Here is a 24,763-nt window from a genome sequence, read left to right on the forward strand (position 1 = left end):
CAAATCCACATGGGAAGCCTATGGCAGATGGATGGAACCCAGAATTCCTGCTTCCTGATCCCTTCTGCAACCATTACACTACATTACCTAACATCTTACATGTTACTAATTCATAGACCCATTCTCTCCCTTCTTTCTTCTTTGTCCTTTTCTTCTTTTGTCTGTCTTGGTCTTTATCCTTTCTCATTTTCTCCTGAATTTGCTGTGTAATGATTTTAAAGTAAAAATATTTATAAATTGCATTTTGCTGCAGAAAAACTAATATAGATCTAATCTAGAAACATAGTCAACTGCTTTGAGTGCATCAGATAAACTTTCTCCTGGCAGGGTTAGGTGACATCATGCCAGAAGGTTGTCTGCAGCTAAACACCTGTCTATATTAGAGCTTCTAATGTTGCTGGTGTTCGCAATGTTGGGAAATTTATAAAAAATATCTATAGTGTCAACAAAGTCAAAGTCTCAGCTCACCCATCTGTTAAACAGATGTTAATAATATCTACCTTCTTTATCAAAAATCAAACACACATACACACTAGAAGACAAAAGGTAAGAAACAGAAGGTGGTTTGTGTTTCCTGATCCCACTACTGAAATGTGAAACTGGGGAGGGAGGTGGTTAGGCATATAAACGAAAGCAGCCTCAGAGCAGGGCTGTGCATTCATTACTCCAAGGGGGTGGGGGTGTCAGCTTCTTGTCTCTGTTATTGTTCATATCAGCATCTATCTTCTAGTAATTGTTCCATTCAGTGGTTTAAGATGATTTATTAAATAGGTCATGAGTTACTTCTGCACATGCAGAAGGTGGTGGTTTCGTTTTGTTGTTTTTTCATTCTGTCAACCATGTGTTCAACTTGTTTAATAATATAGATTATTAAAACCTCAACTAGAACTGAGGGTTCAGACAGGACAGTTTGAGTTTATGGATCTTCAGAAAAACAAGCAGCATGTTCAGCTTTTCAGAGTAAAGTTGTAAATAATGATTTTCAAGTATAATGGATCTAAAAACAAACCTGAACAGTTCCCACTGGTATGGGGTTTGAGCAGAGCTGGAAAGATTCAGGACAAGAGAAAGGGAGAGCATTTGACATGGAGAGGGGTCCTATGTCATAAGACCACTATTTCCTGCCTCCTTGTACACTATGGTTATCGATAAACAACATATTTCCGCATTCAGCGTGAGATGGAAGGATTTTTTCCACGTGTATATTTTAGTTTGTTATGGAGATGCTGGTCATGACTCCATTAGTTGAGGGCTTTTGTTTGTTTTTAATTTACAAAAGGGATTCAACTCTTTTTTGTAGGAAGAATAAGAATACAGAGTAATGTATTAGATTCCTTCTCTTTTAAGTAAGAAGAACATTATTTAAAATACAATGTTTTTTTCCTTGTACCTGTTGTTTCTTTTTATTTTGTCCATGTTTCTTTTGTCATGAAAATATTCAAAAACATTGTCACAAAAATGTTCAAAAAATAGTTCCATTATTCCCCCCTCCACTACCATGCATAAACACAGAGCAAACTTGCAGGGAGTTCTCCTTTCTTATTATACAATGAGATAAATTCCTTACTCACCGTGGGTCAACCCAGACCCTTCACTGTAGCACAGAGCCAGCTGGAGTTGCACACTTTGGCTTGGTTCCATAGCGAGTGCTACCAATGTCAGGTGAAATACAACCTTTTTCAGAGGGCCTGCATTAGGGTGACCAGGTAGCAAGTGTGAAAAATCAGGATGGGGGGGGTAGTAGGAGCCTATATAAGAAAAAGTCCCAAATATCAGAATTGTCCCTATAAAATTGGGACATCTGGTCACCCTAACCTGCACACACAGCCTACGCACCACTCAATCCTTGAAATGGCTCAAGTGAGACATGAGTTGCATAAGCCTTGTACTAGCTTGTTGTGCAGGGTTAATTTCACTCATTGTGAGGGGAAAGCATTTTCCAAAGATGAGGATATAGTCCCTGTGTGGTTTCCAACCCCTTCTACCCAACTGCCTAGGAAGCAAAGTCCATGACTGTTTGGAGTGTAGATATGCAAATACAATGCCTTCTGGACTCCGTGTGGGTGGGGAAGTAGGTCCTTTGGAAGGAGCACTGACTAGTACTCCCCTAGCATTCACAAATAGCAGCTCCAAAACAGGATTTCCAGCCTGGTAGAGAGAGAAGCACAACTTGATTTCTACCTTTGCAGATCCCAAACCCCATATTACTAGTCTGACTAATAACATCAGAGGAAAGTGTGAGTCGAAGATATTTAGTAGCTAGACAGTTGCTAAGTAATTTTGTTTCCCTGAATGGATTTGTAAACAAATAGTGTGAATTACTATGCAATTAAGTGCTTCTAGTTCAAACAAGATAGGCTGCTTCCCACTGTATGCTTCCTTACAGGAAGGTCAGTTACCCTTCCCCAGTGAAAAGTAAGTAATAAGAGCAAACTTCACATCTCCTGTGTGAGGCACCAGCACAGCCTCTGGGAGGAGACAGAATCATCCCTCGGGCGTTGGAGGCAGGGCACGGGTCATCTGTGCAGCTGAGCTTCTACAGTTTACTGCCTGTGTGAACTATTCTATTCTCACTTTTTGACCTCCCATGCATGCACTAAACCTCTATGGTGTAGTCTCTTATACAGAGGTAAGGTTGCCTTGGTTCCTGTAGCTTAATCCCCAAATGCAGCTCCCTGCACTAGCCATGAGACCACTTTGCCTCCCACAAACATCAAGACCACTTTACTTATACATGAGAGTGACCACACAGGGTTTTGATGCACCTGTAACTTATGTGCTTTAACTTTACACTTCTATACATTTGCAGTTTGTCTTAACTTTCCTGAGTGTAGACAATCCCTTAGATTCTCCTCCTGGCTCTACTAGAGACATGTACTCAACTTTGCTGTTCCACGGTTTTCCTATCTGAAAAACGCGGCCAATATTAGGAGGGATATCAAAGGGATATCAAAGCACTATAAAATCAGCTTTGTGAATGCTGATAATCCACTCTGAGATCCTTGAATGGAAGACATTAAAGAAGAGCAAAGTATTATTTTCATTTCTTTTTTTATTTTCATCCACCCTTATTTCTCCTCAATCTGTCATTCCTCTTTCCCTGAACTTGTCTCACCCCAGTCCACTTATGCAGGGTGTCTCTCCATTTTGTGTGTAGGTTTCTAAATGCAAAATAGAGTACTTAGTTTTAAAAAAAATGGATAAAGGATGAACTGCAAAGGAAAAATAAAGTGGGATTATGCTCATTTGTGCTTTTTTTATGATGAATAATGAAGGCTTGGAGTTATTTTAAAAATAAAATAAAAACAAAATCATGTTTATTTTTTACATTAGAATATCACATCTACTCTGGCTTTCTTGAAAGGTTCTATGGCCAGTAGACCTCGGAGGTCAGAGAAAAGCAAGAAAGTAAAACATTTTTAGTTCAGTGGCAAATTGGGTTTTACTCTGCTTAATGCAAATGTTGTAGATTGAAAACTCTTGAATAAGGAAATGGATTGATATGTGTCTTGTACAATGTCAGTGTTTAACAATAATCATATTGCATCTTTATATAGGCAAAGAATTAAATGAAACTTTGATATTCAGCAATTAATTATCTTTTTTTTTCTCTCTTTCTATGCAGCAGAGATCATGGGGATTAAATTAGGTCAAACAAAACCCAGCATCTGATGAACAAATATAACTTAGATTTGTTTTCACAGTCAAATGATGATTCAAATTAAATGTCTTTTTAATACAGCATGTTCAATTGAAAACATTTTGAAACAGGTTGCATTTTTTTTCCTAAGGGCATTGGGACTTTTCAGTCTGATAGACAGTTTGTGGCCTCCATTAGTGCCTCTAAAAGTTCCTGGTCAAAGTCAAGACTGTGAAGCGGTAAGGTATATTTTACTGAACTGTGTTTCTTCATCCAAAATGTAAAGTTCTTGTATGTATAGTATGCACATGTTTATTTGGGGTGTCAGATTCTCCCGGTCCCTTTAGCCATACAGCTATGCTCTCATGCTTCTCCCTTCATTCTAGGCTAACTGCCTACCCCTATACCCTAGACCAACACCTTGATCTCATCCGCAGAAGTGGATTACAGTTTTGTAGGGGCTGGTTCCCCCTCACCTCCCCAGAACATGGGGGTGCCCGTTTTTCCAGGGCCTCCCAATTGGCAGGGGCCCCTGGGGACAGGCCCCATTGGCCCAGTGGATAATCCACCACTGCTCATCCACCACTGTAGGTGGTGACTACCTCATCATTAACTCTCTATACGCATCATGGTGGGATACACTGTTGGTAGTCCTCTCCTTGTACAGGAAATACAAATTAGATCAGATGCTATGAAAGCAAACCAGAAAATATAATGGTAGAACTCAGCAAGGACAGTGCTGTTCTACAGGTCAAAATCAGGGCTCTTCTAACTTCCTTTGCATGCTGGAGTGATTTTGACTGTGGTACTCAGCCTGCGTGAAGATTATCATCTGGAGGTTTAACTGAGCACTAAAACAATCTTGGTATAATGAAAAATAGTGTAAGAATTTCTGTGAATTTCAAACTAAAATGTGATGCTAATGTGCACTGCAAATCTGGGATTTTATCTGTAAATTTCCCTTAATTGATATTATATTAAGAAAAGAAATGTTGCCTATTGTGTGGTGTTTGGGAGTATTACTCTGATGGGAAAGTTCTGAGATGTGGTGGTGTTTTTAATCATTGAGAATCAGGTACCTGTGCTGTTCTGGTATTCCTGTATAACTCTCGTGTTGGAGAAAAGTTTGATGTTATTTAATTATGTGCATAACATTAGAACTTAGAGGTCTCATCCACGGTAGGGCCACAATGTGCTAGGTGCTATACAGACTCCTACGTTGGGTGTGCATGATTTAAAAATAAAGAAACTTACCCAGGGGGAAAAAGGTAACCAACACAAAGGAAATTGAAAAGGAGATCATTATTGGTTACTCTAGGGAAAAAATCCCATGAATCTCTTTGCTACAATGTACTTTTTACATTGCTAAGGGGTTTACATTGGAGAACAAAATTAAAACCCTGTTGTTTTAAAATAACACCACTGAAGTTCTGACTTAACCTGAAAAAGCAAGACCAGTTCTGAATAAAACTACCGGTCTGTCCTGGTTTCACCCCTCATACAATCTAGGTATTTCACAAATCTCAAAAAAATTGATGAATGTGCTGCAACAAGTAGGCAGCAGTGGGAGCATCTATGGATGGAGCAGCACTCTTAAATGCTGCGTAATATGGTTATAACTTTCATTTGTTTTTAAATTTTTACTTTAATAATAATAATTAAAAATAAATAATCAATAGAGAGGAAACTTTCCATTGCCATACACGTCAAGTGTATTTCACAAACTAGGATTCTAATGGTTGAAGATGCCACAATGAAGTTTATTATTCCTGCCAATTTTGGCAGTTTGTTGTTTAATTTTGATACATTTCTTATTGATATAAATGTGCCTAGAAAGCATAATAATAAAATGCTACTGTATGAAGAGGTCTCTGGAATAGACTTCTCTTGTGCCATACATACACCAAGCTATCTTTTTTTTGATATATTCAAAAGGAAACATTTTGTTTTGACATTTTTTTTCTTATGTGGAAGTTCTTCTTAATGGCTGAACAGCTGTTTTCATTAATCCAGCTTTCCTTTATTATATTACGTGTTTCATTAACTCCTAAACAACATCCCCAGAGTAGAATTATACAAACTGATAAATAAAAATAAAACTCTAGGGCTGACCCTGCATCCTGAGAAGCGATTCTGGTTTGAAGCCTCTTTGAATGGAGATTTCTAGTGTGGTTATTCCATCACATAACTGTTTAAGGGAAATAAGGGCTGGTCCTAGCACAGAGAAAAGTTCATGTTGTTGCTAATTGCTGCTGTTTTCCATTTTCTCTCTGTGCTGCCCAGGATTTAACTTGGCAGCTTTCAGCATTCTCAGTAAAACTGCTTCAGCTGTTTACTGTCACCCACCCACATGCAAAAAAATCCCCAAGTCTCAGAAGTCGCACGTTTTTTTGAAAGCATGAAAATCATAGAATTCATAACTCTCACAACTGCCCTGTCACAAAGCTGTCATAGTGATTGTCCATTGTGCCAAACTGTGTGATATTTTTGAGCTATGGATCAATGTCAAATTAGGTAAAAGGATGACTTACAAACTGATTTAACTTGCGACATGAAAACATTAAATTTTCATCGGTTCCTACTTCACAGGGGTGTTGTGAGTATCAGTTAAATGTTTGGATAGCACTTTGAAAATGTAAAGTGTGATGTAAGTCCTAAGTATTATTACTTATCATTATTGGTCATATTGAAATACTTTTAATTAGGTTCCATATTTCTTTTATTTATTTTCAACAGATTAAAACTAATCTTCCTCCTCCCAGCTTCTGTTACATTCTTACGGCTCAGCCTGATCCAAGACATGTCAATATAGGTCAGGAAGGACAGATTTCCAATTTCTACCTGCCCCCAACTATACGTAGTCTAAAGGCAATTCTTCAGGTAACTTTTTTTTAAAGTGCAATAACAGGTATTATGTACTACTAATTTAATAGATTTACAATATCATATTTGACTAATCTTCCCTTTTAAATTGTGTGGCAGGTTGGTGATTTTAATCAACGTTGTAGCTTTTGGGCACAAGTTATATATCGAAGGCTGCAGGTAATTTTACTTTTTAGTAATGAAATGTACTAAAATCAATGTAATGTGTGTAAAGAAGCAAATATTTGCTGTGTTTAGATAAAACATTTACTTTTCAGATGCTCTTTAAGAGCCGTCTGAGTGGATCTATCAGTAGGTAAGATAGCCCTGTGAATGAGCAGCAAGAACAACTCACTTCTGTTTGGTTTAGAAAACTAATTTCTTCTGAATCAAGTGCTGTTTATCATGGGACAGATTTTCACCTTATATATGACCAGGCAGCTTCCATTGAAACCAGTTGGGATCTGCAGTGACAACCAAAAAGAGAATCTGCTTTACAGTTAAATTCTTCCCTCAGATGCACCTGAGAAGCCCCCATTCAGTGGTATATCTGAGTGCAGACTTTGGCAGATGATGGGTGTATTTATAGAGAGAGTGATTCTGTCCTTGTGTGCAACTGGGCAGCTCCCTCTCGCTTCAAGGGGAGCCATCCAGGTGCACCCAAGAGCAGAATTTGGCTTCTCTAATCTACTAGTAAAAAGCAGGAGCTCCTAGATAAATCTGTCTGCCATGCACATTGGATTTTCTACTTCTGGATTTTTTTTCAAAGTGATGCTTATCCCTCTGTATCAGTAGTTAAAAGGATTTTGCATTACTGATTTTCTGCAGACTACTGAATGTGCAGTAGATGGAGGATTTCTTGACAAGAAAAATAGTGTTAAACAAAACTAATGGACAAAGATAAGGAAATTTGAATGGATTTAATTCTAACAAGACCAGCTAAGAAGCTGGACGTGCTCCGCACCACCATGACATAGACCTGAATTCAATTTCAGGTCAAAAGGCTCTCGCTTCCAGGGCTCATGGGTTATAATCTAATATTTAGGCAAGCAGCACAATTGACTCCTGAGAAATTAGTGCCTTTTATTGCTCAGTGATGATTTTCCCAAGCTAAATGGCATAGGCATTTGTATGGGTTTTAAAGCAAGATGAAATTATGAGATCATGAGGGCTTCAACAGGGAAATTAGATACACAGATTTGTCTCCCTGCCCTATTTTCAAACAAACAAAAAAAAAGAAACTTTCCTCTAAAAATTGTTTTAATCACAGAAAAGTAGATTGTGTTTGTAACTGGCTGATTAGGAGATCGTTGATTTCAGATGTGCCTCTATCTGAATCAATATTGTGTAGCAGTATCCTATTCTAGGAGTTCCTAGTGACTTAGTTAGAAAAGAGATTGACTAAGCTAGGATGTACATTGCTTTGAAGAATTTTCATGTGCTTACTAGGAAAGACCTATATATACACTTTCATGTTGTTAAAATGTTTGATAAGCCAGGTGTTGTTGTAAGTGATCATTTGCTATTTAATTGTATGCACGAGACTTCTGTAGATTAACAAGGTAAAGACTCATAAATTATTGGGAAAAATACTACAAAGGTAATGAAAAATGTTTCACTTTTGGATAGCTGCTCTCGGGATGTAACTTACCTGTTGTTTGTGTGTCACTCATCTAATCCTTCCAGAAATAAAATGTCATGTGCGGCAACTTGTTGATTGCTTCAGTCTTTGCCAAGAGGAGTTGTCCTTCACACGCAAGATTATTGTGCAATAAAATGTGAAGTGAGGACCTTGATTCAGCTTTAATGTCTTCTTCAGACTCGTTATTCGGAACTGGGAAAATAATCTCTATGAATTGTGTACATTTTGTAGTTAATTTATATTATTGTACTTTAAAAAGCAGCAGTGTTCAGTCCAAATAGCCACTTGATCAGTATTCTGCAGTGCCTCATTTGGGTGAAGGGGGAATGGAAATATGCCCTTTATTATTTATTTATTATTCAAAATAAGTACTGTGGTATAAAAGAAAAATGAGGAAATATATTCCATCTGTGCTTGAGGAGTTGTCCTTTTTTATAACTCAATCCTGCTGCTGTTTGTCTGTTGTTTCCTTTCTGTTCAGAACAAATTGTCACACATACAAAGATGATGATTTTACAATGACTTGTGATTATTACTCTTGTAGTTGTTGTTTTACTTTTTGGCTGACTCTTCTGTTGTGTACCTCTAAAGACCAGCTTTTAAAAGCTCTGGGGTAACTCTCATGTGACAGCTGTAAAAGTCAGTCTTTCACGACTGTTTTAAAACTCTTCACATATGGAAGATGATCAGATGCATGTAGCTGTTACAGAAGGAAGTTGGAGATAAGTACAATAAAAACATATATTAAGGAATCAGAATAAATTGTTGCATCTAAGTTATGAATTCTGCCAACTACCGTTTCCAATCAGCGTATTTGTTCTAGGAGCTACTAATATGAAGAAATGGCTAGTTTTAAAGGGTCTGATTTTTTCAGAGGTTTGAATTTGCTGTTGGAAACAAGAGCTGAGGTTCTCGTTGCCTCATAACCTGTAATAGATGAATATGGCTTTAAGAGTTCATATATCTTTATTTTTAGAAATGTAGACATTCTCTTGGGGCGGGAGATGAGGTGAAGGAAATTAGAGTTAAACTCCAATAAATAATTGAAATGATAAAGATTCTGGTATTTGCAGAGTATCTTCTACCTATAGGACTGAATAAAAATTGTAATGTATTCTTGAAAATTAAAAGGATACATGATGTTCTGGTAGCACCCATCACCATATTATCTACGCTCTGAAGTATTGTTTTAAAACAAATCATAAATTCTTTAGAAAAAAAGTTACACAATGTTTATATTTCCTTGAATACTTGGATCTAAAGTAAGTTTATTTACCTTAAAATCTTATTGCGCACATACACTACTTCATCATTATAGAGCTGCTCCTGAGTGCTCTCTTTGCATTAATTGTAGATATAAAATAAAATGCTGAAGCATTTAAGGTGGATTGGGAACACACAGAGAATTACAAAAGCTTTGCAAACAGACACAACAAAATGCAAATTGCCAAACTTTAGCGCAGCCGATCTTGATAGATCTTTTAATAAATTTAATATCCATCTGTCTAGTTTTTTCATCAAAGTAATGTGAAACATTTTAAAACACTAATGAGCTATTGTTAATCATGTTTTCAAATATGAAGTTGAACATAATATTTTTCAAAATTTTTGAAAGATGCTATTTGTTCACCAGTAAGAAAAATATCCAATTTTGTAACCTATAGCAGCTGTTACCCAGGGAGTGGTGCATATGAGAGAGTTTGATGACAATATTGTTGAATTTGCTTATGCAGGAATAACATCACTGTGAGACTTTTTTATTTTTTAACTATAAAGCTCATATAGGGCCTTGTCCAGACTAGCATAAAAGGTGTATTTTTAAAACTTTGCTAGCTAAAACATTTTAACTAAATATTTTGAAACTCTAGTGTGGATGCAGCAAACTGTATTATAACACTAGCTGGTTGAGGTAACCCCAGTCTCCCTACTCAGGTCGACCAGCTAAATTAAGATAAAAGATGTTAATCTGCATCTGTGTTGGGGAAAGGGTTAACGCATGTTAACTAATCCTGTCCTAACCCTCACTTCTCCTGCTGTCCAAACTCTAAACATCATGGTCTAAGTGAGTTTTGTTTGTTATGAGGAGATGAAGCTGTTTTAGTCTTCGGTTCTGCTATTAGTTTAATCAAATTGTATTACAATTAAATAAAAATCTTTTGCCCTTTCTTTTTGAAATCCTAGGTAAAATGTAGTGTTTCTGTGGGTCAAAGGGAGTTGTGGTTATTTGTGACTGACTTCGCACTGCAGAGCGGGACTAAAGACAACTGTGGAACTCCAAAGACTGTACCTGTATATTTTGCTTCATCATGTGTTCTTGGTGAGAAAGTTATGGAGGCACTCACCAATGCGTCCCACTGTGTTATCTTCTTCAAGGATGCTTTGCGAGGAAATGGTAAGCTGTTTATTCATGGTACTGGGGCAATTGGAGCCAAAATAAATTAACTGTGCCCATGGGCATTCAAATCTTTATTATAGACATTCAACCTTCTGAGACTCTAAGACACTCAGATCAAGATGAAGCATTGCAAGCTGGGACCCAGTATCTGGGGAAGGGGGAATTGTAACTTGTTTTCAGTAATTTTTTTTCATTCTTTTACATTGTTAACTGAATTTACTTCCCCTAGAAGGAGTAAGGTTAATGACAACCAGACACTTGACACCTCTATTTCCCTACAGCCAGAGGCATTGCAAGCTGCCCCACGCTGCCTTTTCAGTGTAGCTCTTCGATGACCATATGGTCATCTATGGGAAGATAGTTCCATTTCTATGCCCATTCATTCTTTGGCCACTCTTCCAAGGCATCCAATTAGCATTCCAGTTTAGTGCCAGTGGTTGTGACAATATTAGAGTGTGCACATTTGTCCACCAGGAAATAGAGTGAGAACACCAAATTGATTTCACATAAGATGTCAGATATTAGTGACTTTCTGTCACCATCAATCCAGCCTAGGTTTGAACCACTGACCTACTTATGAAAGGCTCCATGTCCTGTTACCAAATCCATTGAACAATTTATTTACCCATAGGAGTTGAAATCTGGTCCATATTATGCAAATGAGATGTGGCATTTAGGTGCAGGTGAGTAAAAGTTGGGGCAGTTCCTGCTTTGGAGAGTAAAGTTCTGCATGTGCCTTGCCTTAGGACAGATTTAAACAAATAAAAACACCTCTAAGAGAAGTACAAACTTATATGATTAAACAACAGACAAAAACCACATGCTTCCAGTGAATAAATTACAATCCTGTTTGAACTGAATTTGACTGTCTCTTTTTAAAAAAATCTATGTAGCAAAATCTTTTTGCCCAGAAGGCACTGAGCTTACCAAGAGTATTATATGTGTTTCATTCAAAAAACAAATATGCTGTTGTGGGGGAAACCTGAAATAATCCATCTATCTGGTTAGTAACTGGCAGAAAGCATTGTCTTTATTGGCCGTGACAATATGGTCACCTTTTTCCTTGTTACTATAGTAAATTGAAATGTCTTTGTTGGCAGGTAGGATTATTTGTGTTGAACGTACCATTCTCTCCTTACAAAAGCCCCTTTTGTACATGGCTGCCGAGGCTGACTTTAGTGAGCTGACTAGCCCTGTCAAACTAGATGAACTGGATTCTACAACACAGGCCAATTCCATTTGTACCGTAAAAGGTTGGTACAGCCTTTTTTTGCTAACTATTTATGTTCATTTTAAGCATTTTGGTCCATTGAATAAAACAGTGTATTGAAGGGGAAAAAAGTGGGGGGAAAGAGAGGGTGGCTTGGGGGCAGTTGCTGTGTGTCATTAGGACAGTCAGGTTTATATCTCTTCCTGGCTTTTCATTACCTTGTTGCTGTGGAAAAGTCTTTTCTCCTGCACACTGTTGCCCATCTGAGCTCTGCATGGTCAGTGTTCCCATTCAATGCCTGTGTGTGCATGCATGTACACACAAATCTTTGCTGTAAAATGTTGCATTCTTTCACTTCATATGTCATTTTGCACCAGACTTTCCCATCTTACCAATTGGGTATAGCATTATCTGCAGTAAAATTATTTTTCTACGGAAAGATTAGATGTGCAAGCAAGGACTTCTGTGAGAGGGTTGGTTCTTCCACTGCCTCCTTCCCTTGGTGATATGCAGAAGCAGGGCAGTTTAATGTTCTACTGAGGGCTCTTGGCACAACTTGGCCACACTAGCTCCCCAACCAGTGCTGCTGGGTTTTAGACATTGCTGTGTTTAATCATTTAGTCCATCCACTACTGGGGCAGGAATATTCCCTACAATGTATTTTCTAATGCTTTATCTGATCTGCTTCTAAAGGTTTGAAGTTGTGGTGCTTCATTTCAGAGATTACTTCACAGCCTAGTAACTCTCACTTTCAATAAAAAAAAAATCCTTTCTTAATTTCATTCCATCATTCCTAAAGCTACGATTTAGTCCTGGGTATTTTTAGTAAAAGTCATGGATAGTCATAGTAATAAACAAAAAGTCAGGGCCCGTGACTGTTGACCTGTGCATGACTTGTACTATAAATATCCCTGACTAAATTGTAGGTGTTGGGGGCACTCCGGCGATACTACCGCTGTTCAGGGTGGCGAGGCTCCAGTGCACCCCTGCTGCTGCTGGGGCTGAACGGCCCAGGGCCACAACGATGCTGCTGGGGGTGTGGCCCGAGACCCTGCTGCTGCCTGGGGTTGCCTGAGCAGCAGCCAGTTCGGCTGGCTCTAGGCTGCCCTTGCTGCTTGGGCGGCCCTCGGATCAGCTGCATCTACCATTTCAGAAGTCATGGAGGTCCCAGAAAGTCATGGAATCTGTGACTTCCGTGACCTCTGTGAAAGACTCGCAGCCTTAATCATTCCTATTTATGTCCTAGACAACTCTTTACCTTCTCTGGAGTTTGCACCCATTAAATACTTACTAACACACTTCAAGTGATTTCTAGAATATTAGCAATGTTAACAAGAGGTAGTACTGAATCCTTACAGGCACAGATCCATATAGTTAAAAGCTGGTGGTGTTACCAAAAATACCCGTTCTGTTGTTGTGATAACGCTCTATGAGGCTAGAATCTCCATGACTACTATGAGTATATTGCATTGAAAAATCTTGATTTCGTGCACTGCATAATGAAGAACTATAACTGTAGGGGACTCATTCTGAGTCCTGGTGAGTTCTAATGTCTCAGATCAATATTAGCAGCTATTTTAATGGTATTTCAATCAACATGTTTGAAATACTGCTTTTTTATTTCAGCAACACTAAAATTTATGCTAAGAATATTTACTCATCTGCTGTTACATTTAAAGAGACCAAGTATGAGAAGCTCTTCCTTCTCCATGTCAGTCTGCACCACTCTTTATGGAGTGGGATCAATGCAAGATACCTCCCCCCGCACACCTTTCAACATCTACAGGAGAAAAAATCCACCTTCATATTCCTGTGCAAGTTAAAACACATAAGTGTAAAAATGAAGAGCTATTTTTAATGCTAAAAGTACACCAAAAAACCCCTCAGTCCCTGCTCTTCCTTTAGTTGTGAAGGAAGGGTTAAAGAAGAAATTAGAGAGGGAGTTGTGCTGCTGATCTGGGCAGATGTGTTTTATGGAACTTCCTCTGGCATTCGTCCCATTTGATTTTACAGTTACTTTCACTTAGGGTAACTGTTATTTTATTAATATTCTCCTGGGTCCTTTTGTTTTAATGCAGAATGTAAAATATCTTCTATTATAGGCAGAGCTTTCTCTGTCTGTAGATAATCTCTTTTCTTTGTATTTTCACATAGTAACTAATAGTTTACAGTGTTTAAAATGGATTTTCACTGCTTGGTAGTTTCTTTGGCTACTTCCTCTTTGAATCTTTCTAGTGAAAGATTGTGTAGCCCGGCTGTTCTTGTAGTAACAAATGTATTTGGTGAAATGATTAACAAAGGAGGTATATCTTTCCTGAAATGTTTGCAGCTTCTCCATTTGTATTTGATAACAGCATAAGATTATTAATATATCTTATTAGGTCCAACTGTTCATATGAGAGAGTTTTAGTAGTTTGTACCACATATGCTTTGTGGGAGGATTAACTGGTTAACAGTATTTTTTTTCAGTGAATGATTCAGATATGATATTCTGATTTTGACACTTGATGTCTTCATATTTAAGCCCCATTCCAAGATGCACTGTTTCCAGTTGTACTGATAAACTGCTCGAATGATGATAATCACCACCCTGCCTGTTCCTAAATATTGTCAATTGACCAGACATTCTACCCGCTCATTAATCACTGTGACAAGCTGAAGAAAACTTCACACCTATTGATTTTGGAGCTTTCAGTCAACACACTTCCTTTAGCCACCAGCTCTCATTCCCATTAGTGACCAGTGCCAATTTTCCAGAGCAGCCCAGATAGGCCATTCTCAGTCTCTTCATGCTGATGACAGCAGCACTCCAAAGAAATATAAGACATGTCTAAAAGTCAAATTACAACTACTGATGGGTCCTTAAAAAGAGAGATCTCAGGGACAGAGTCTAAAACTGCTTGAAGTTGAGGAAAAACTATGGACTTGATAATTCTATACAGCATTTAACCCTGTGTAGATTCTGTGGGACTTGTGTGATTGTCACCTGATTAGTGTGTCTGCCACTGCTTTCACTTGGGTTGGTACTGACCTTCTGCTATCATCTTTGATGGTTTCACTGGGGAGTTTACCTCTTCATCCAAGTAAATGTGAGTTTCAACACTTCAGGTAATCTAGTCAATAAAATTTGTATCCATTTTTCTCTCTAATTACTTGGATTACATAGTGCTGGTGCTAAATAAAGTATCTGGAATACTATACAAAAGATTAAAATAAATCTTTGGTAGAAGAAATTGATATACCAAAATAAGGACAATTTAAAAAAGTTCTGGTGGAAGAAGTGAGGGCAGAGATGTACTTAAAAAATGGATAACTATCATTCCTCCGTTCAGAAAAGAGGCAGTAATATACTGTGGCAGGTTGTGTAAAAAGCTTGTAATAACAAATTCTAATTAAATACATCTTGTGCATCCCTTCCACCCCCCATGCATTATAAATATTTTAATTAATTTTCATCACAAAAACAAAAGAAAATGGATGAAAAAGTTATCCACTTACTTCATGCTGTGTCATATATACCTGAGGGTCTCTGCTTGCATGTTACAGATTGCTCTTTAGCAATTGTACACTGCCCTTGAAATTCACTTCTTATCAGAAGTCTGTATTTTCTTTGCTTATATACTTAACTGTCAGGTCTTTTGAGCCATTCGTTCAAGCCACATAAATGCTGCTTCAGAATTCAATGATTGTCTTCTTGATGTCAGCTCTTGGATTTCTTCCAATTTCATGAAACTGAAAATCAAAGTTTTGTTGGTTTGTCCTAGTTGCATGCAGTGTATCTCCCTCTCCTTCGTGCCTGTTCCTTTCAGTAATGTTTTTATAATGGGAAAATAAATGTGTTGCCACATGACTATCAGCTACCTCCTTGTCTTTCTGGGATTTTATTTTATTGTATTGGATGTATTGTAAAAATGAGATACTTTTGCTCAAAAAGATCTGGAATTACTAGTCAGTGCCTTTGCCATATCAGCTACAGGTTGATTTAATGTAATTTGTCACTTGCAGTTGTCCAAGATCATGACATTCAGAAATGTTTATAGACACAGAATGGTGCACTCATAATTTTAACTGATCATCTCAGCATATTATCATTAATCTAAACCTCTTTAATGGCTTCCCATATTGTCATTAGTGGGGAGTGCATTAATAACAATCCAGAATATATCTAGCATTCTCTCCCTGATCAAACAGTTAATTTTATGGGTCAGATGTTAATCTGTTACATCAGTGTAAATCAAGTGTAACTCCGTTATTTATAGAATTCAACCTATTCAGCTGTTTTAAAAAGCAGCCTCTATTTTCTGATTACCTAGCATTTCCTAAATATCAGTATGAAATTTTCTGGTCTCGAGTACGAAGCAATCATTCTTCTCTGCCATGGAAACAGCAAAGGGTAAAAATAAATCTGTTTGGAGCTTTAGTTTTAAATGAAAGAAATGGAGATGTACATGCTTTTTTGAAGTACACCTCTACCCCGATATAACGCTGTCCTTGGGAGCCATAAAATCTTATTGCATTATAGATGAAACCATGTTATATCGAACTTGCTTTGGTCTGCCAAAGCACGCAGGCTCCTCCCCGAGCACTGCTTTACTGCGTTATATCTGAATTCGTGTTATATCGGATCGCGTTATTTCGGGGTAGAGGTGTATTTCAAGTTCTTATGCACCCTGACATTAAAATGAAGGATTCATATTTTTATTGTCAGATTTTTTTCTTCATTTGACCACTTTATTGATGATTGGAAAGCCATTGCCTGCTGTCAGATATTTATCAGCAAAGAGTGAAAAGATGAAGCCAAATTCCTACAATGAAGTAATGAGAACCTAAGTTAAACTAGTGGTTCATATAACCCAGTATCTTGTCTTCAGACAGTGGTCACTGCCAGGTGCTTCAGAGGGAATCAACACAACAGGCAGTCATTGAGTAATTCATCCCCTGTTATCCACTCCCAGCTTCTATTAGCCATGATGGGCAGGGATGGTGTCCCTAGCCTCCATTTGCTAGAAGCTTTCTGAAAGTCCAACTATACTATATCTATTGGATCACCCTTGTCCACATGTTAGTTGAACCCTCAAAGAATTCTAATAGATTGATGAGGCATGATTTCCTTTTACAAAAGCCATGTTGACTCTTAATAAATTTGTTCATCTATGGGTCTGATAATTCTGTTTTTTACTATAGTTTTAACCAATTTGTGTGGTACTGAAGTTAGTCTTACCAGCCTGTAATTGCCAGGATTGCCTCTGGAGTCTTTTTTAAAAATTGATATCACTTTAGCTATCCACCAGTCAACTGGTACAGAAGGTGATTTAAATGATAGTTCACGTAGTTCTGCTATTTCATAGTTGAGTGATGCTTCAGAATTCTTGGATGAATACCATCTGGTCCTGGTGATTTATTACTGTTTAATTTATCAGTTTGTTCCAAATCCTCCTCTAATGACATCTCAATCTGGGACAGTTCCTCAGATTTGTCACCTAAAAAGAATGGCTCGAGTGTGGGAATCTCGCTCGTATCCTCTGCAGTGAAGATTTATGCAAAGAATATGCCTTTTCTTACTTGAGTGCTCCTTTAGCACCCCAATCGTCCAGTGCTCCACTGATTGTTTGGCAGGCATCTTGCTTCTGCTGTACTTAAATTTTATTTTGCAATTAGTTTTTGAGTATTCGGCTAGTTGCTCTTCAAATTCTTTTTTTGACCTGCCAATTTATACTTTTACACTTGACTTGCCAGCGTTTATGCACCTTTCTATTTTTGTTGGTAGGATTTAACTTCTAGGTTTTCAAGGATGCCTTTTTGCCTCTGACCACTTCTTGTACTTCGTTGTTTAGCCATGGTGGCACTATGTTGGTCCTTTTACTATGTTTTGTAATTTGGAGTATACATTTAATTTGAGCCACTATTATTTGAGTCACATTTTTTAAATGTTTCCATGCAGCTTGCAGGCATTTCACTTTTGTAACTGTAACTTTTAATTTCTATTTAACTAGCTTCCTCATTTTTGTGTAGTTCTCCTTTCTGAAGTTAAATGCTACTGTGATGGCTTCTGTGGTGTCCCTTCACCCACAAGGATGTTAAATTTTAACTATAGTTACTATTATCAAGCAGTTCAGCTATATTCACCCCTTGGATCAGATATCCCATGCTCCACTGAGGACTAAATCAAGAATTGCCTCTCCTCTTTTGAATTCCAGGACTAGCTACTCTAAGAAGCAGTAATCTATAATGTCAGGAAACTTTATCTCTGCTTCCCATCTCAAGGTAACATGTACCCAATGAATATGAGGATATTGAAATCCCCCCTTGTTGAGTTTTCTATTTTTATAGCCTCTCTAATTTCTCAGAGTATTTCACAGTCACTGTCACCATCCTGATCAGATGCTTAGCAGTATATTCCTACTGCTTTATTATTATTCAAGCATGGAATTTCTGTCTATAGAGATTCTGTCGTACAATTTGATGCATTTAAGATTTTTACTACATTTGACTCTGCTTTCTTTCATGTATAATGCCACTCCCCCACCAGCATGGCCTACTCTGTCATTCTTATATACTTTGTACCTTGGCATTACCCATTAATTATCATCATTCCACCAGGTTTCCAAGATGCCTATTATATCAATATTCTCATTTAATATCAAGCATTCAATTTCACCCATCTGAGTATTTTGACTGCTAGCATTTGTATACAAGCATTTATAAAATTTGTCACTATTAGTTGTCTGCCATTACGTGATGTAATTGGATGGGACGCTTTTTTCATTTTTCTTCATTTCCTACCTGTACTTTACCAACTTCCATCCTCTCCTCCTTACTAGGATATAGAGAATCCCTATTAATAGTTCCTTCCCTAAGGGATGTTTCTATCTGAACCATGTGCTCCTCCACACCTGTCAGCTTTCCCCCAGCCCTTAGTTTAAAAACTGCTCTACAATTTTTTTAATTTTACATGCCAGCAATCTGGTTTAGGTGAAGCCCAATCTTCCTGTTTAGGCTCTTGCTTTACCAAAAGGTTTCCCAGTTCCTAATAAATCTAAACTCCTCCTCCTTATACTATCATCTCATCCCCGCATTGAGACCCTGCACGTCTGCTTGTCTGTCTGGCCCTTTGCATGGAACTGGAAGCGTTTCAGAGAACTGAAGTCCAGGTCTTGGTTCAATCTCTAACCTAGCAGCTTCAGTTTGGCCTCCAGGACCTCTCTCCTACCTTTCCCTACATGATATCTACATGTACCATGACCATCCACTTCTCCCCAAGCACTGCACATAAGCCTGTCTAGATTTCTTGAGAGATCTGCAACCTTCACATCCAGCAAGCAGTTCACCTTGCGGTTCTCCTGGTCATCACAAACCCAGCTTTCTGTATTTCTAATGATCAACTCTCATTACTATTACCTGTTTCTTTGTAATAACCGGGATTCCCTCCCCCGGAGAGGTATCCTCAGTGTGAGGGGAGACCATGACATCATCTTGGGGAAGGGTCCCAGCTATGGGATCATTTCCCTTTGCTCTACTTTGATGTTCTTCTCCCCTGAGACTTCAGTCCTCCTCAACAGCACAGAGGCTGTCAGTGGGACTGCTCTACTATGCCCGGGAATTCTTATCTATGTATCTCCCTTAGTTCCTCCAGTTGAGCCACTCTGGTCTCCAGAGCCTGTACTTGGTCTCTGAGGGCCATGAGCTCCTTGCACTGTATGCACACATACAGGAATGCTGGAACAATTTGTACAATGGGGGTGCTGAGAGCCACTGATCCAAAGTAAGCCCTATATATGATGGAAACCACTTCAAGCTAGCGGGTGTGGCAGCACCCCCAGCACCTCTACTTTGAGCACCTATGCACATATATGCCACCTGCCCCCAAGGCAGGTTATCATACATGCTGCATTCAATGTGATAAACTGGGTAGCCCCCCTCTGCTGCTAGACTTTCCCTGCATTCTTTTTACTCCTGCAGATTTTTGTTGGGTTTTCTCTCTCTCTTTTGGGGGCAAGTGGTGGTATTTATTGCCCTAAGTTTAGAGAATGTTAATCAGGTGTATCCAGCTCTCCTACTCCCTCAAAAAACTCCCATTAGCTGCTCCTTTTTCACTAGCTTTTCTAATCACTTAGGAACTGGCTTTTTAAGCCCCTTTTCTCAAGGGTTAAGGGTGTTAAAGGACTTAGGGATCAGAGCCTTGTTAAGTTCTCAACCTTGCCTAGCAGGCTGCTGGGCTCAGCACATGGCACCCCAAACAAACAGACCACACTATATACTTCAGTCAAGCAGCAAGCACATTAACAAAGACAACAAACTCACTCAGAGGTTATGTAGTCTCCTCCTTCACCTGGAGAACTCCCTCCCTGGGTAGTTGTATTCACCAACATACATTATACCTTTTGTAAGAATTTCATTTTTGTTTAGGCACCATCTCTGGAGTTAACAAGAACACTGCCTTCTCTTGGCCCACATGTAACAGATGTGGCAATGGAAAACTGGAGCAGCATCCACAGGATGGGTAAGAATCAGTGTGGTATTTAATGTACCAAGGCTTTTTTTGTGCAGATACAGCTTTAAGAGTCATATGTGGTACACTCATTCCTACAGTATTGTCTATGCCTGTATCCTCCCCCAACAGCTATACAGGGCTGGGGTTGGGAGGGAGAGGGACAAAACTGCAGGATTTTTATTGCTGATGGAATTGACACAAGCAGTAAGGGTAAGATTCACCTATTAAGGAAGAAACAACAAGTAGAATCAGAATGGCATGAGTTTCCTATGATATATTTTTGTAGGTTACCTCAAACTAGTACTAATATAGTACTTCTCTCACTTTTTACTGGTATGTATTAGTTAACTTATGTATTATTCCTCCTATTACATTAATGTAAATGAGAGGAGAATCAGGCCTGTTAAGTTTCTAAGCCTTATAAAAATGATGCTTTTCTGCAAATAGATCACAGCTATAAAGCCTGATTTCTCAGAATCTTTCAGGGCTCAAAGCAAATGCTATCTGTTATCTTGAAAGGGGCACCGAGGCAACTGCATTCTGGGACATTGATTCAGTACTGGCTCAGGAAGAACTCTACCAATTAAATTACAAATGCTACCTCCCACTACAAATTCTACCAGCTGAATTACCCATGCTATTTCCCACCAGAATGTCCTTGGGAAGTCCCCCATCTAAATACCTCCCTAGTCTCATCTTGCATAGTTTGAGAGACTTTGATGGAATGATAGCACAAGACAATAATGCTGTAGGCATAGGATAAAGGGAAGAAAAAAGGATGTCTTCTAGTGACATAAGATACATAGAGGGATAGAGTGATTTTGATTCTAGATTCTGGTAATTTACAGTTAAAGAGATAAAGGAATATTTACAACAAAAATAAAAAAAATCACACTGTGTTCTGTTTCCCCTGAAAAACTGCAAGCCAAAAATACAAAGCTTGCCCTATACACCTCTACCCCGATATAACGTGAATTCGGATATAATGTGGTAAAGCAGCGCTCGGGGGGGGCAGGGGCTGTGCACTCCAGCGGATCAAAGCAAGTTCGATATAACGTGGTTTCACCTATAACACGGTAAGATTTTTTGGCTACCGAGGACAGCGTTATATCGGAGTAGAGGTGTTTTTGGTAGGTTAAGTATATCTAATTAGTAGTGCCTCTGTGTATGTGTTTTCCAGTGGATCAGACCCTCTCGTTTGAAAGAAAATTTGCTGTTATTTAGCTAATAATGTACTGTAAATTTATACCATAAAACCCGAATTCACCAAAGCATTTAACCATGTGCTTAATTTTATTCATGTGATAAGTCAGTGAGACTTAAGCATGTAGTGAAAGTTAAGCAGCTGCTTGAGCACTTTGCTGAATCAGGGTCAAAATCAGTACATCATTTACTTATGTGCCCTCTGATCTGTCGACTGATACTTGTCTTTCATATGTCTCTTCCATCACTATTTGTTCACCTGTGTTTCAGGGGATCATATTACTGCAGCTTGTGCTCCCAAATTTTACCAGTTCTCAAAATGCAACTGGAAGTCTTTCTGCACTGTCCATCCCGACCTCATTGTACAGTAAAAGTAAAGGTGAGAGTAGATAATAAAAGTGCTAATTGTATCTAGTATATTTAGGGTAAGTGTGTTGATATCAGGTGCTCTGAGACACAATTTTCTGTGCAGCCCGATTGAAGAAAAATGATAACTTTATGAATACAACAAAAAGAAATTCCTAAAATTAATGTGGTACTGAAATGGAGATTAAGGGTCTAATCCTGCAGTCCCTACTCAGGTAAAAAATACCTTCAGTTCACTCTTAGAGCTTCATCCCACAAAATGCTGAGCACTTCCTGCAAGGTGCTGAGCATCATCAACTCCCATTGAAGAATGTGGCTGGATTGGGCCCTTAGGAAATTATGAGCCATTGATAGGTTTTCTTCAATGAGCCAACTGATAGGCCATAGCTTAAAGAAAATGTGGGTGTTTTGACTTGCATCCTGAAGTTCTTTTTCAGTATTACCCTTAGGTCTTTCGGTTTTGTCAGTCAACTGTGTTGTAAAACATAGGACAGACAGTTCTAGGCTCAAGATATTAATTTTCATTTTTAACATGCAAAGTGAATGTTACACATAAATGTGATTTTTGTCTTGTCCTCCTTTCACTTTCTTACTGCAGCTCTTACAAGAAACAATTTCTTCTGTCCTGATGGCATCATCCAGTGAGGATGGGGTAGGTATACATAAAATTAAGATAAAGAAATTGAAACTTCTTGAAGTTTAGTTTAGAGGCAGAGTTCCAAAGTGGATAGTAGATATTCTGAGCTGTATGTGAAGAAACTGGAGCAAAACATGCTAAGAATACTTTGCTCTTATATAGCACCTTTCATTTGGAAATCTGGGAATGCTTAGGGAAAAATAGTCTCACTATACCAGGGGTGGGCAAACTTTTTGGCCCGAGGGCCACATCTGGGTATGGAAATTGTATGGTGGGCCATGAATGCTAACAAAATTAGGGGTTGGGGTTAGGGCTCCGGCTGGGGATGGGGACTCTAGAGTGGGCCAGAAATGAGGAATTCAGGGTGCAGGAGGGTGCTCCAGGCTGGGACCGAGGGGTTCAGAGGGTGGGAGGGGGATCAGGGCTGTGGTCGGGATGCGGGAGGGGGGTCAGGGGTGCAAGGTCCAAGTAGCGCTTACCTCAAGCAGCTTCCAGAAGCAGCAGCATGTCCACATCTCCAGCTTCTATGTGGAGGCACAGCCAGGTGAGACTGCACACTGCCCTGTCCACAGGCGCCACCCCTGCAGCTCCCATTAGCTGCAGTTCTTGGCCAATAGGAGCTGCGGATGCAGCACTTGGGGTGGGGGCAGCATGCGGAGCCCCTGGCTGCCCCTACACATGGGAGCCAGAGCGGGGACATGCCATTGCTTCCAGGAGCTGCACGGAGTGGGGCAAGCCCCCGACCCTGCTCCCTAGTGGGAGCGCCAGAGTGGGGCAATCCCCGGACTTGCTCTCTGGTGGAAGCTCGAGGGCCAGATTAAAACATCCAGAGGGCCAGATGGAGCCCTCCGGGCTGTAGTTTGCCCACCTCTGCACTACACCCTGACAGAAAAGTATGAGTACACCTTTTTACAGATGGGCACTTAGTGCAAGTCAGTGTCAAAATTAACAAGAGTCCTGGCCCGCTAGTACTTTCCTCTAACACCCAGACCCAATTGCTCTCAAGTAACTGCCACTGAAGTTTCATCAGAGGAAGTAGCACTAAAGAAACCTGTAAAATATGTAATGAATTGTTTTATTGGAACCTGAATAATCAAACCACAGATACATGAAACACAAGCAACCATGAACTATAAGACATAGTCATCAAGTGGTTACTCATCAGGATAGCCCTATTTGCTTGTCTTTGTGTTTTATGTAGTATGTTTAGTTGTTACTTACACAATACACTGTATTAATATGATCTATAAGGAATATTTTAAGCGGAAAGTTTTTCTTAAAATTATTTTTCAGTGAATTGTTTCATGCTCTTTTATATTGTAGATAGTACATGTAAGCTAATAGACTTATGGTTTATAGAAGACCGTTTTTAAAATGAGTAATAATCTTCCTGCAACTCTTGAATACAAAGCCAGTGTTTGATAGAGTACTTGCACACTCTATTCTAAAGTCTATTCAAATGTCATTTGACACAAGCTTCTTTCCATTAACTATTTTTTGTTTGGAAAGTATAACAAAATAATTTAGCCCTTTTTTAAGTTAGTTGGATTAGTTAACTAAAACAAACAAAACCCAAAGAAACTCATTTTCATGCGTTGTTTTAAGAATATTTACCAGTTATCCATACAGATTACACCTGAAAACTTGCTGTTTGGAGGGGGGCGGGGGGTTTCCTGGCTGAAATCCAGTGATAACTTTTTTTCCCCATACTCCACTAATTCAAACTGCAACATTATTTTAAAAAGAAAGTACATTTAGGGAAAGACTAAGCATGAGAAACATCACTCCAAATTGTAATTTTTGCCAAAGTTAGAGTGGGGTTCAAATAAAAATGTCTTTTTCAAGCGCAGTTCGAAGAGCCACTAGTCCTGTTTTCTAATCCTGGTTCTACCATCTTTTTGTGTAACCTTGGACAAATCACCTAACCGTTATATCTTAGTGTACCACACTATAAAATGAACATAATAGTACTTACCCCACAGAAATGTTGAGGCACAATTAGTATTAAGCTATATTGTGATCCTTAAAGAGCTATATAAATGCAAATTATTATAACTATATGTAGGGCAGTACAGGAACAAGTGTAAAGTTTTTGTTTTGTTTTGTTTTGAAATGTATAGTTTCTAATGGGATGTTTTTCATTGGTTACCTTCTTACAGAATACACCCACTCCCCCCACACCCACATGCACGATCCTTGGGTGTCCAAAAAAGCTATATTAAGAAGCACTTGGCTATGCTTTCATGGACTGGGTGCTAAATTGCAGTAGCCATTATACCTACTGCAGTTTTAAGAGCGGGACAGTGAGATCCATTCT

The 24,763-nt window shown here is 38.8% G+C and overlaps 1 protein-coding gene across 1 annotated transcript in view; it reads left to right on the forward strand.

Moving 5' to 3' along the window:
• Nucleotides 1-24,763, forward strand: part of SPIDR (scaffold protein involved in DNA repair) — a 330,382-nt gene that overhangs the window by 302,768 nt on the left and 2,851 nt on the right. Inside the window, exons 12-19 of the mRNA XM_030553056.1 lie at nt 3,792-3,879; nt 6,377-6,520; nt 6,623-6,682; nt 10,326-10,536; nt 11,640-11,792; nt 20,156-20,249; nt 21,714-21,822; nt 22,408-22,461. Coding sequence (XP_030408916.1) covers nt 3,792-3,879; nt 6,377-6,520; nt 6,623-6,682; nt 10,326-10,536; nt 11,640-11,792; nt 20,156-20,249; nt 21,714-21,822; nt 22,408-22,461 — 913 coding nt within the window. The remainder of the gene's footprint in view (nt 1-3,791; nt 3,880-6,376; nt 6,521-6,622; nt 6,683-10,325; nt 10,537-11,639; nt 11,793-20,155; nt 20,250-21,713; nt 21,823-22,407; nt 22,462-24,763) is intronic.

This window comes from Gopherus evgoodei, chromosome 2 (genome assembly GCF_007399415.2).
Source record: "Gopherus evgoodei ecotype Sinaloan lineage chromosome 2, rGopEvg1_v1.p, whole genome shotgun sequence".
Lineage (NCBI taxonomy): Eukaryota > Metazoa > Chordata > Testudines > Testudinidae > Gopherus > Gopherus evgoodei.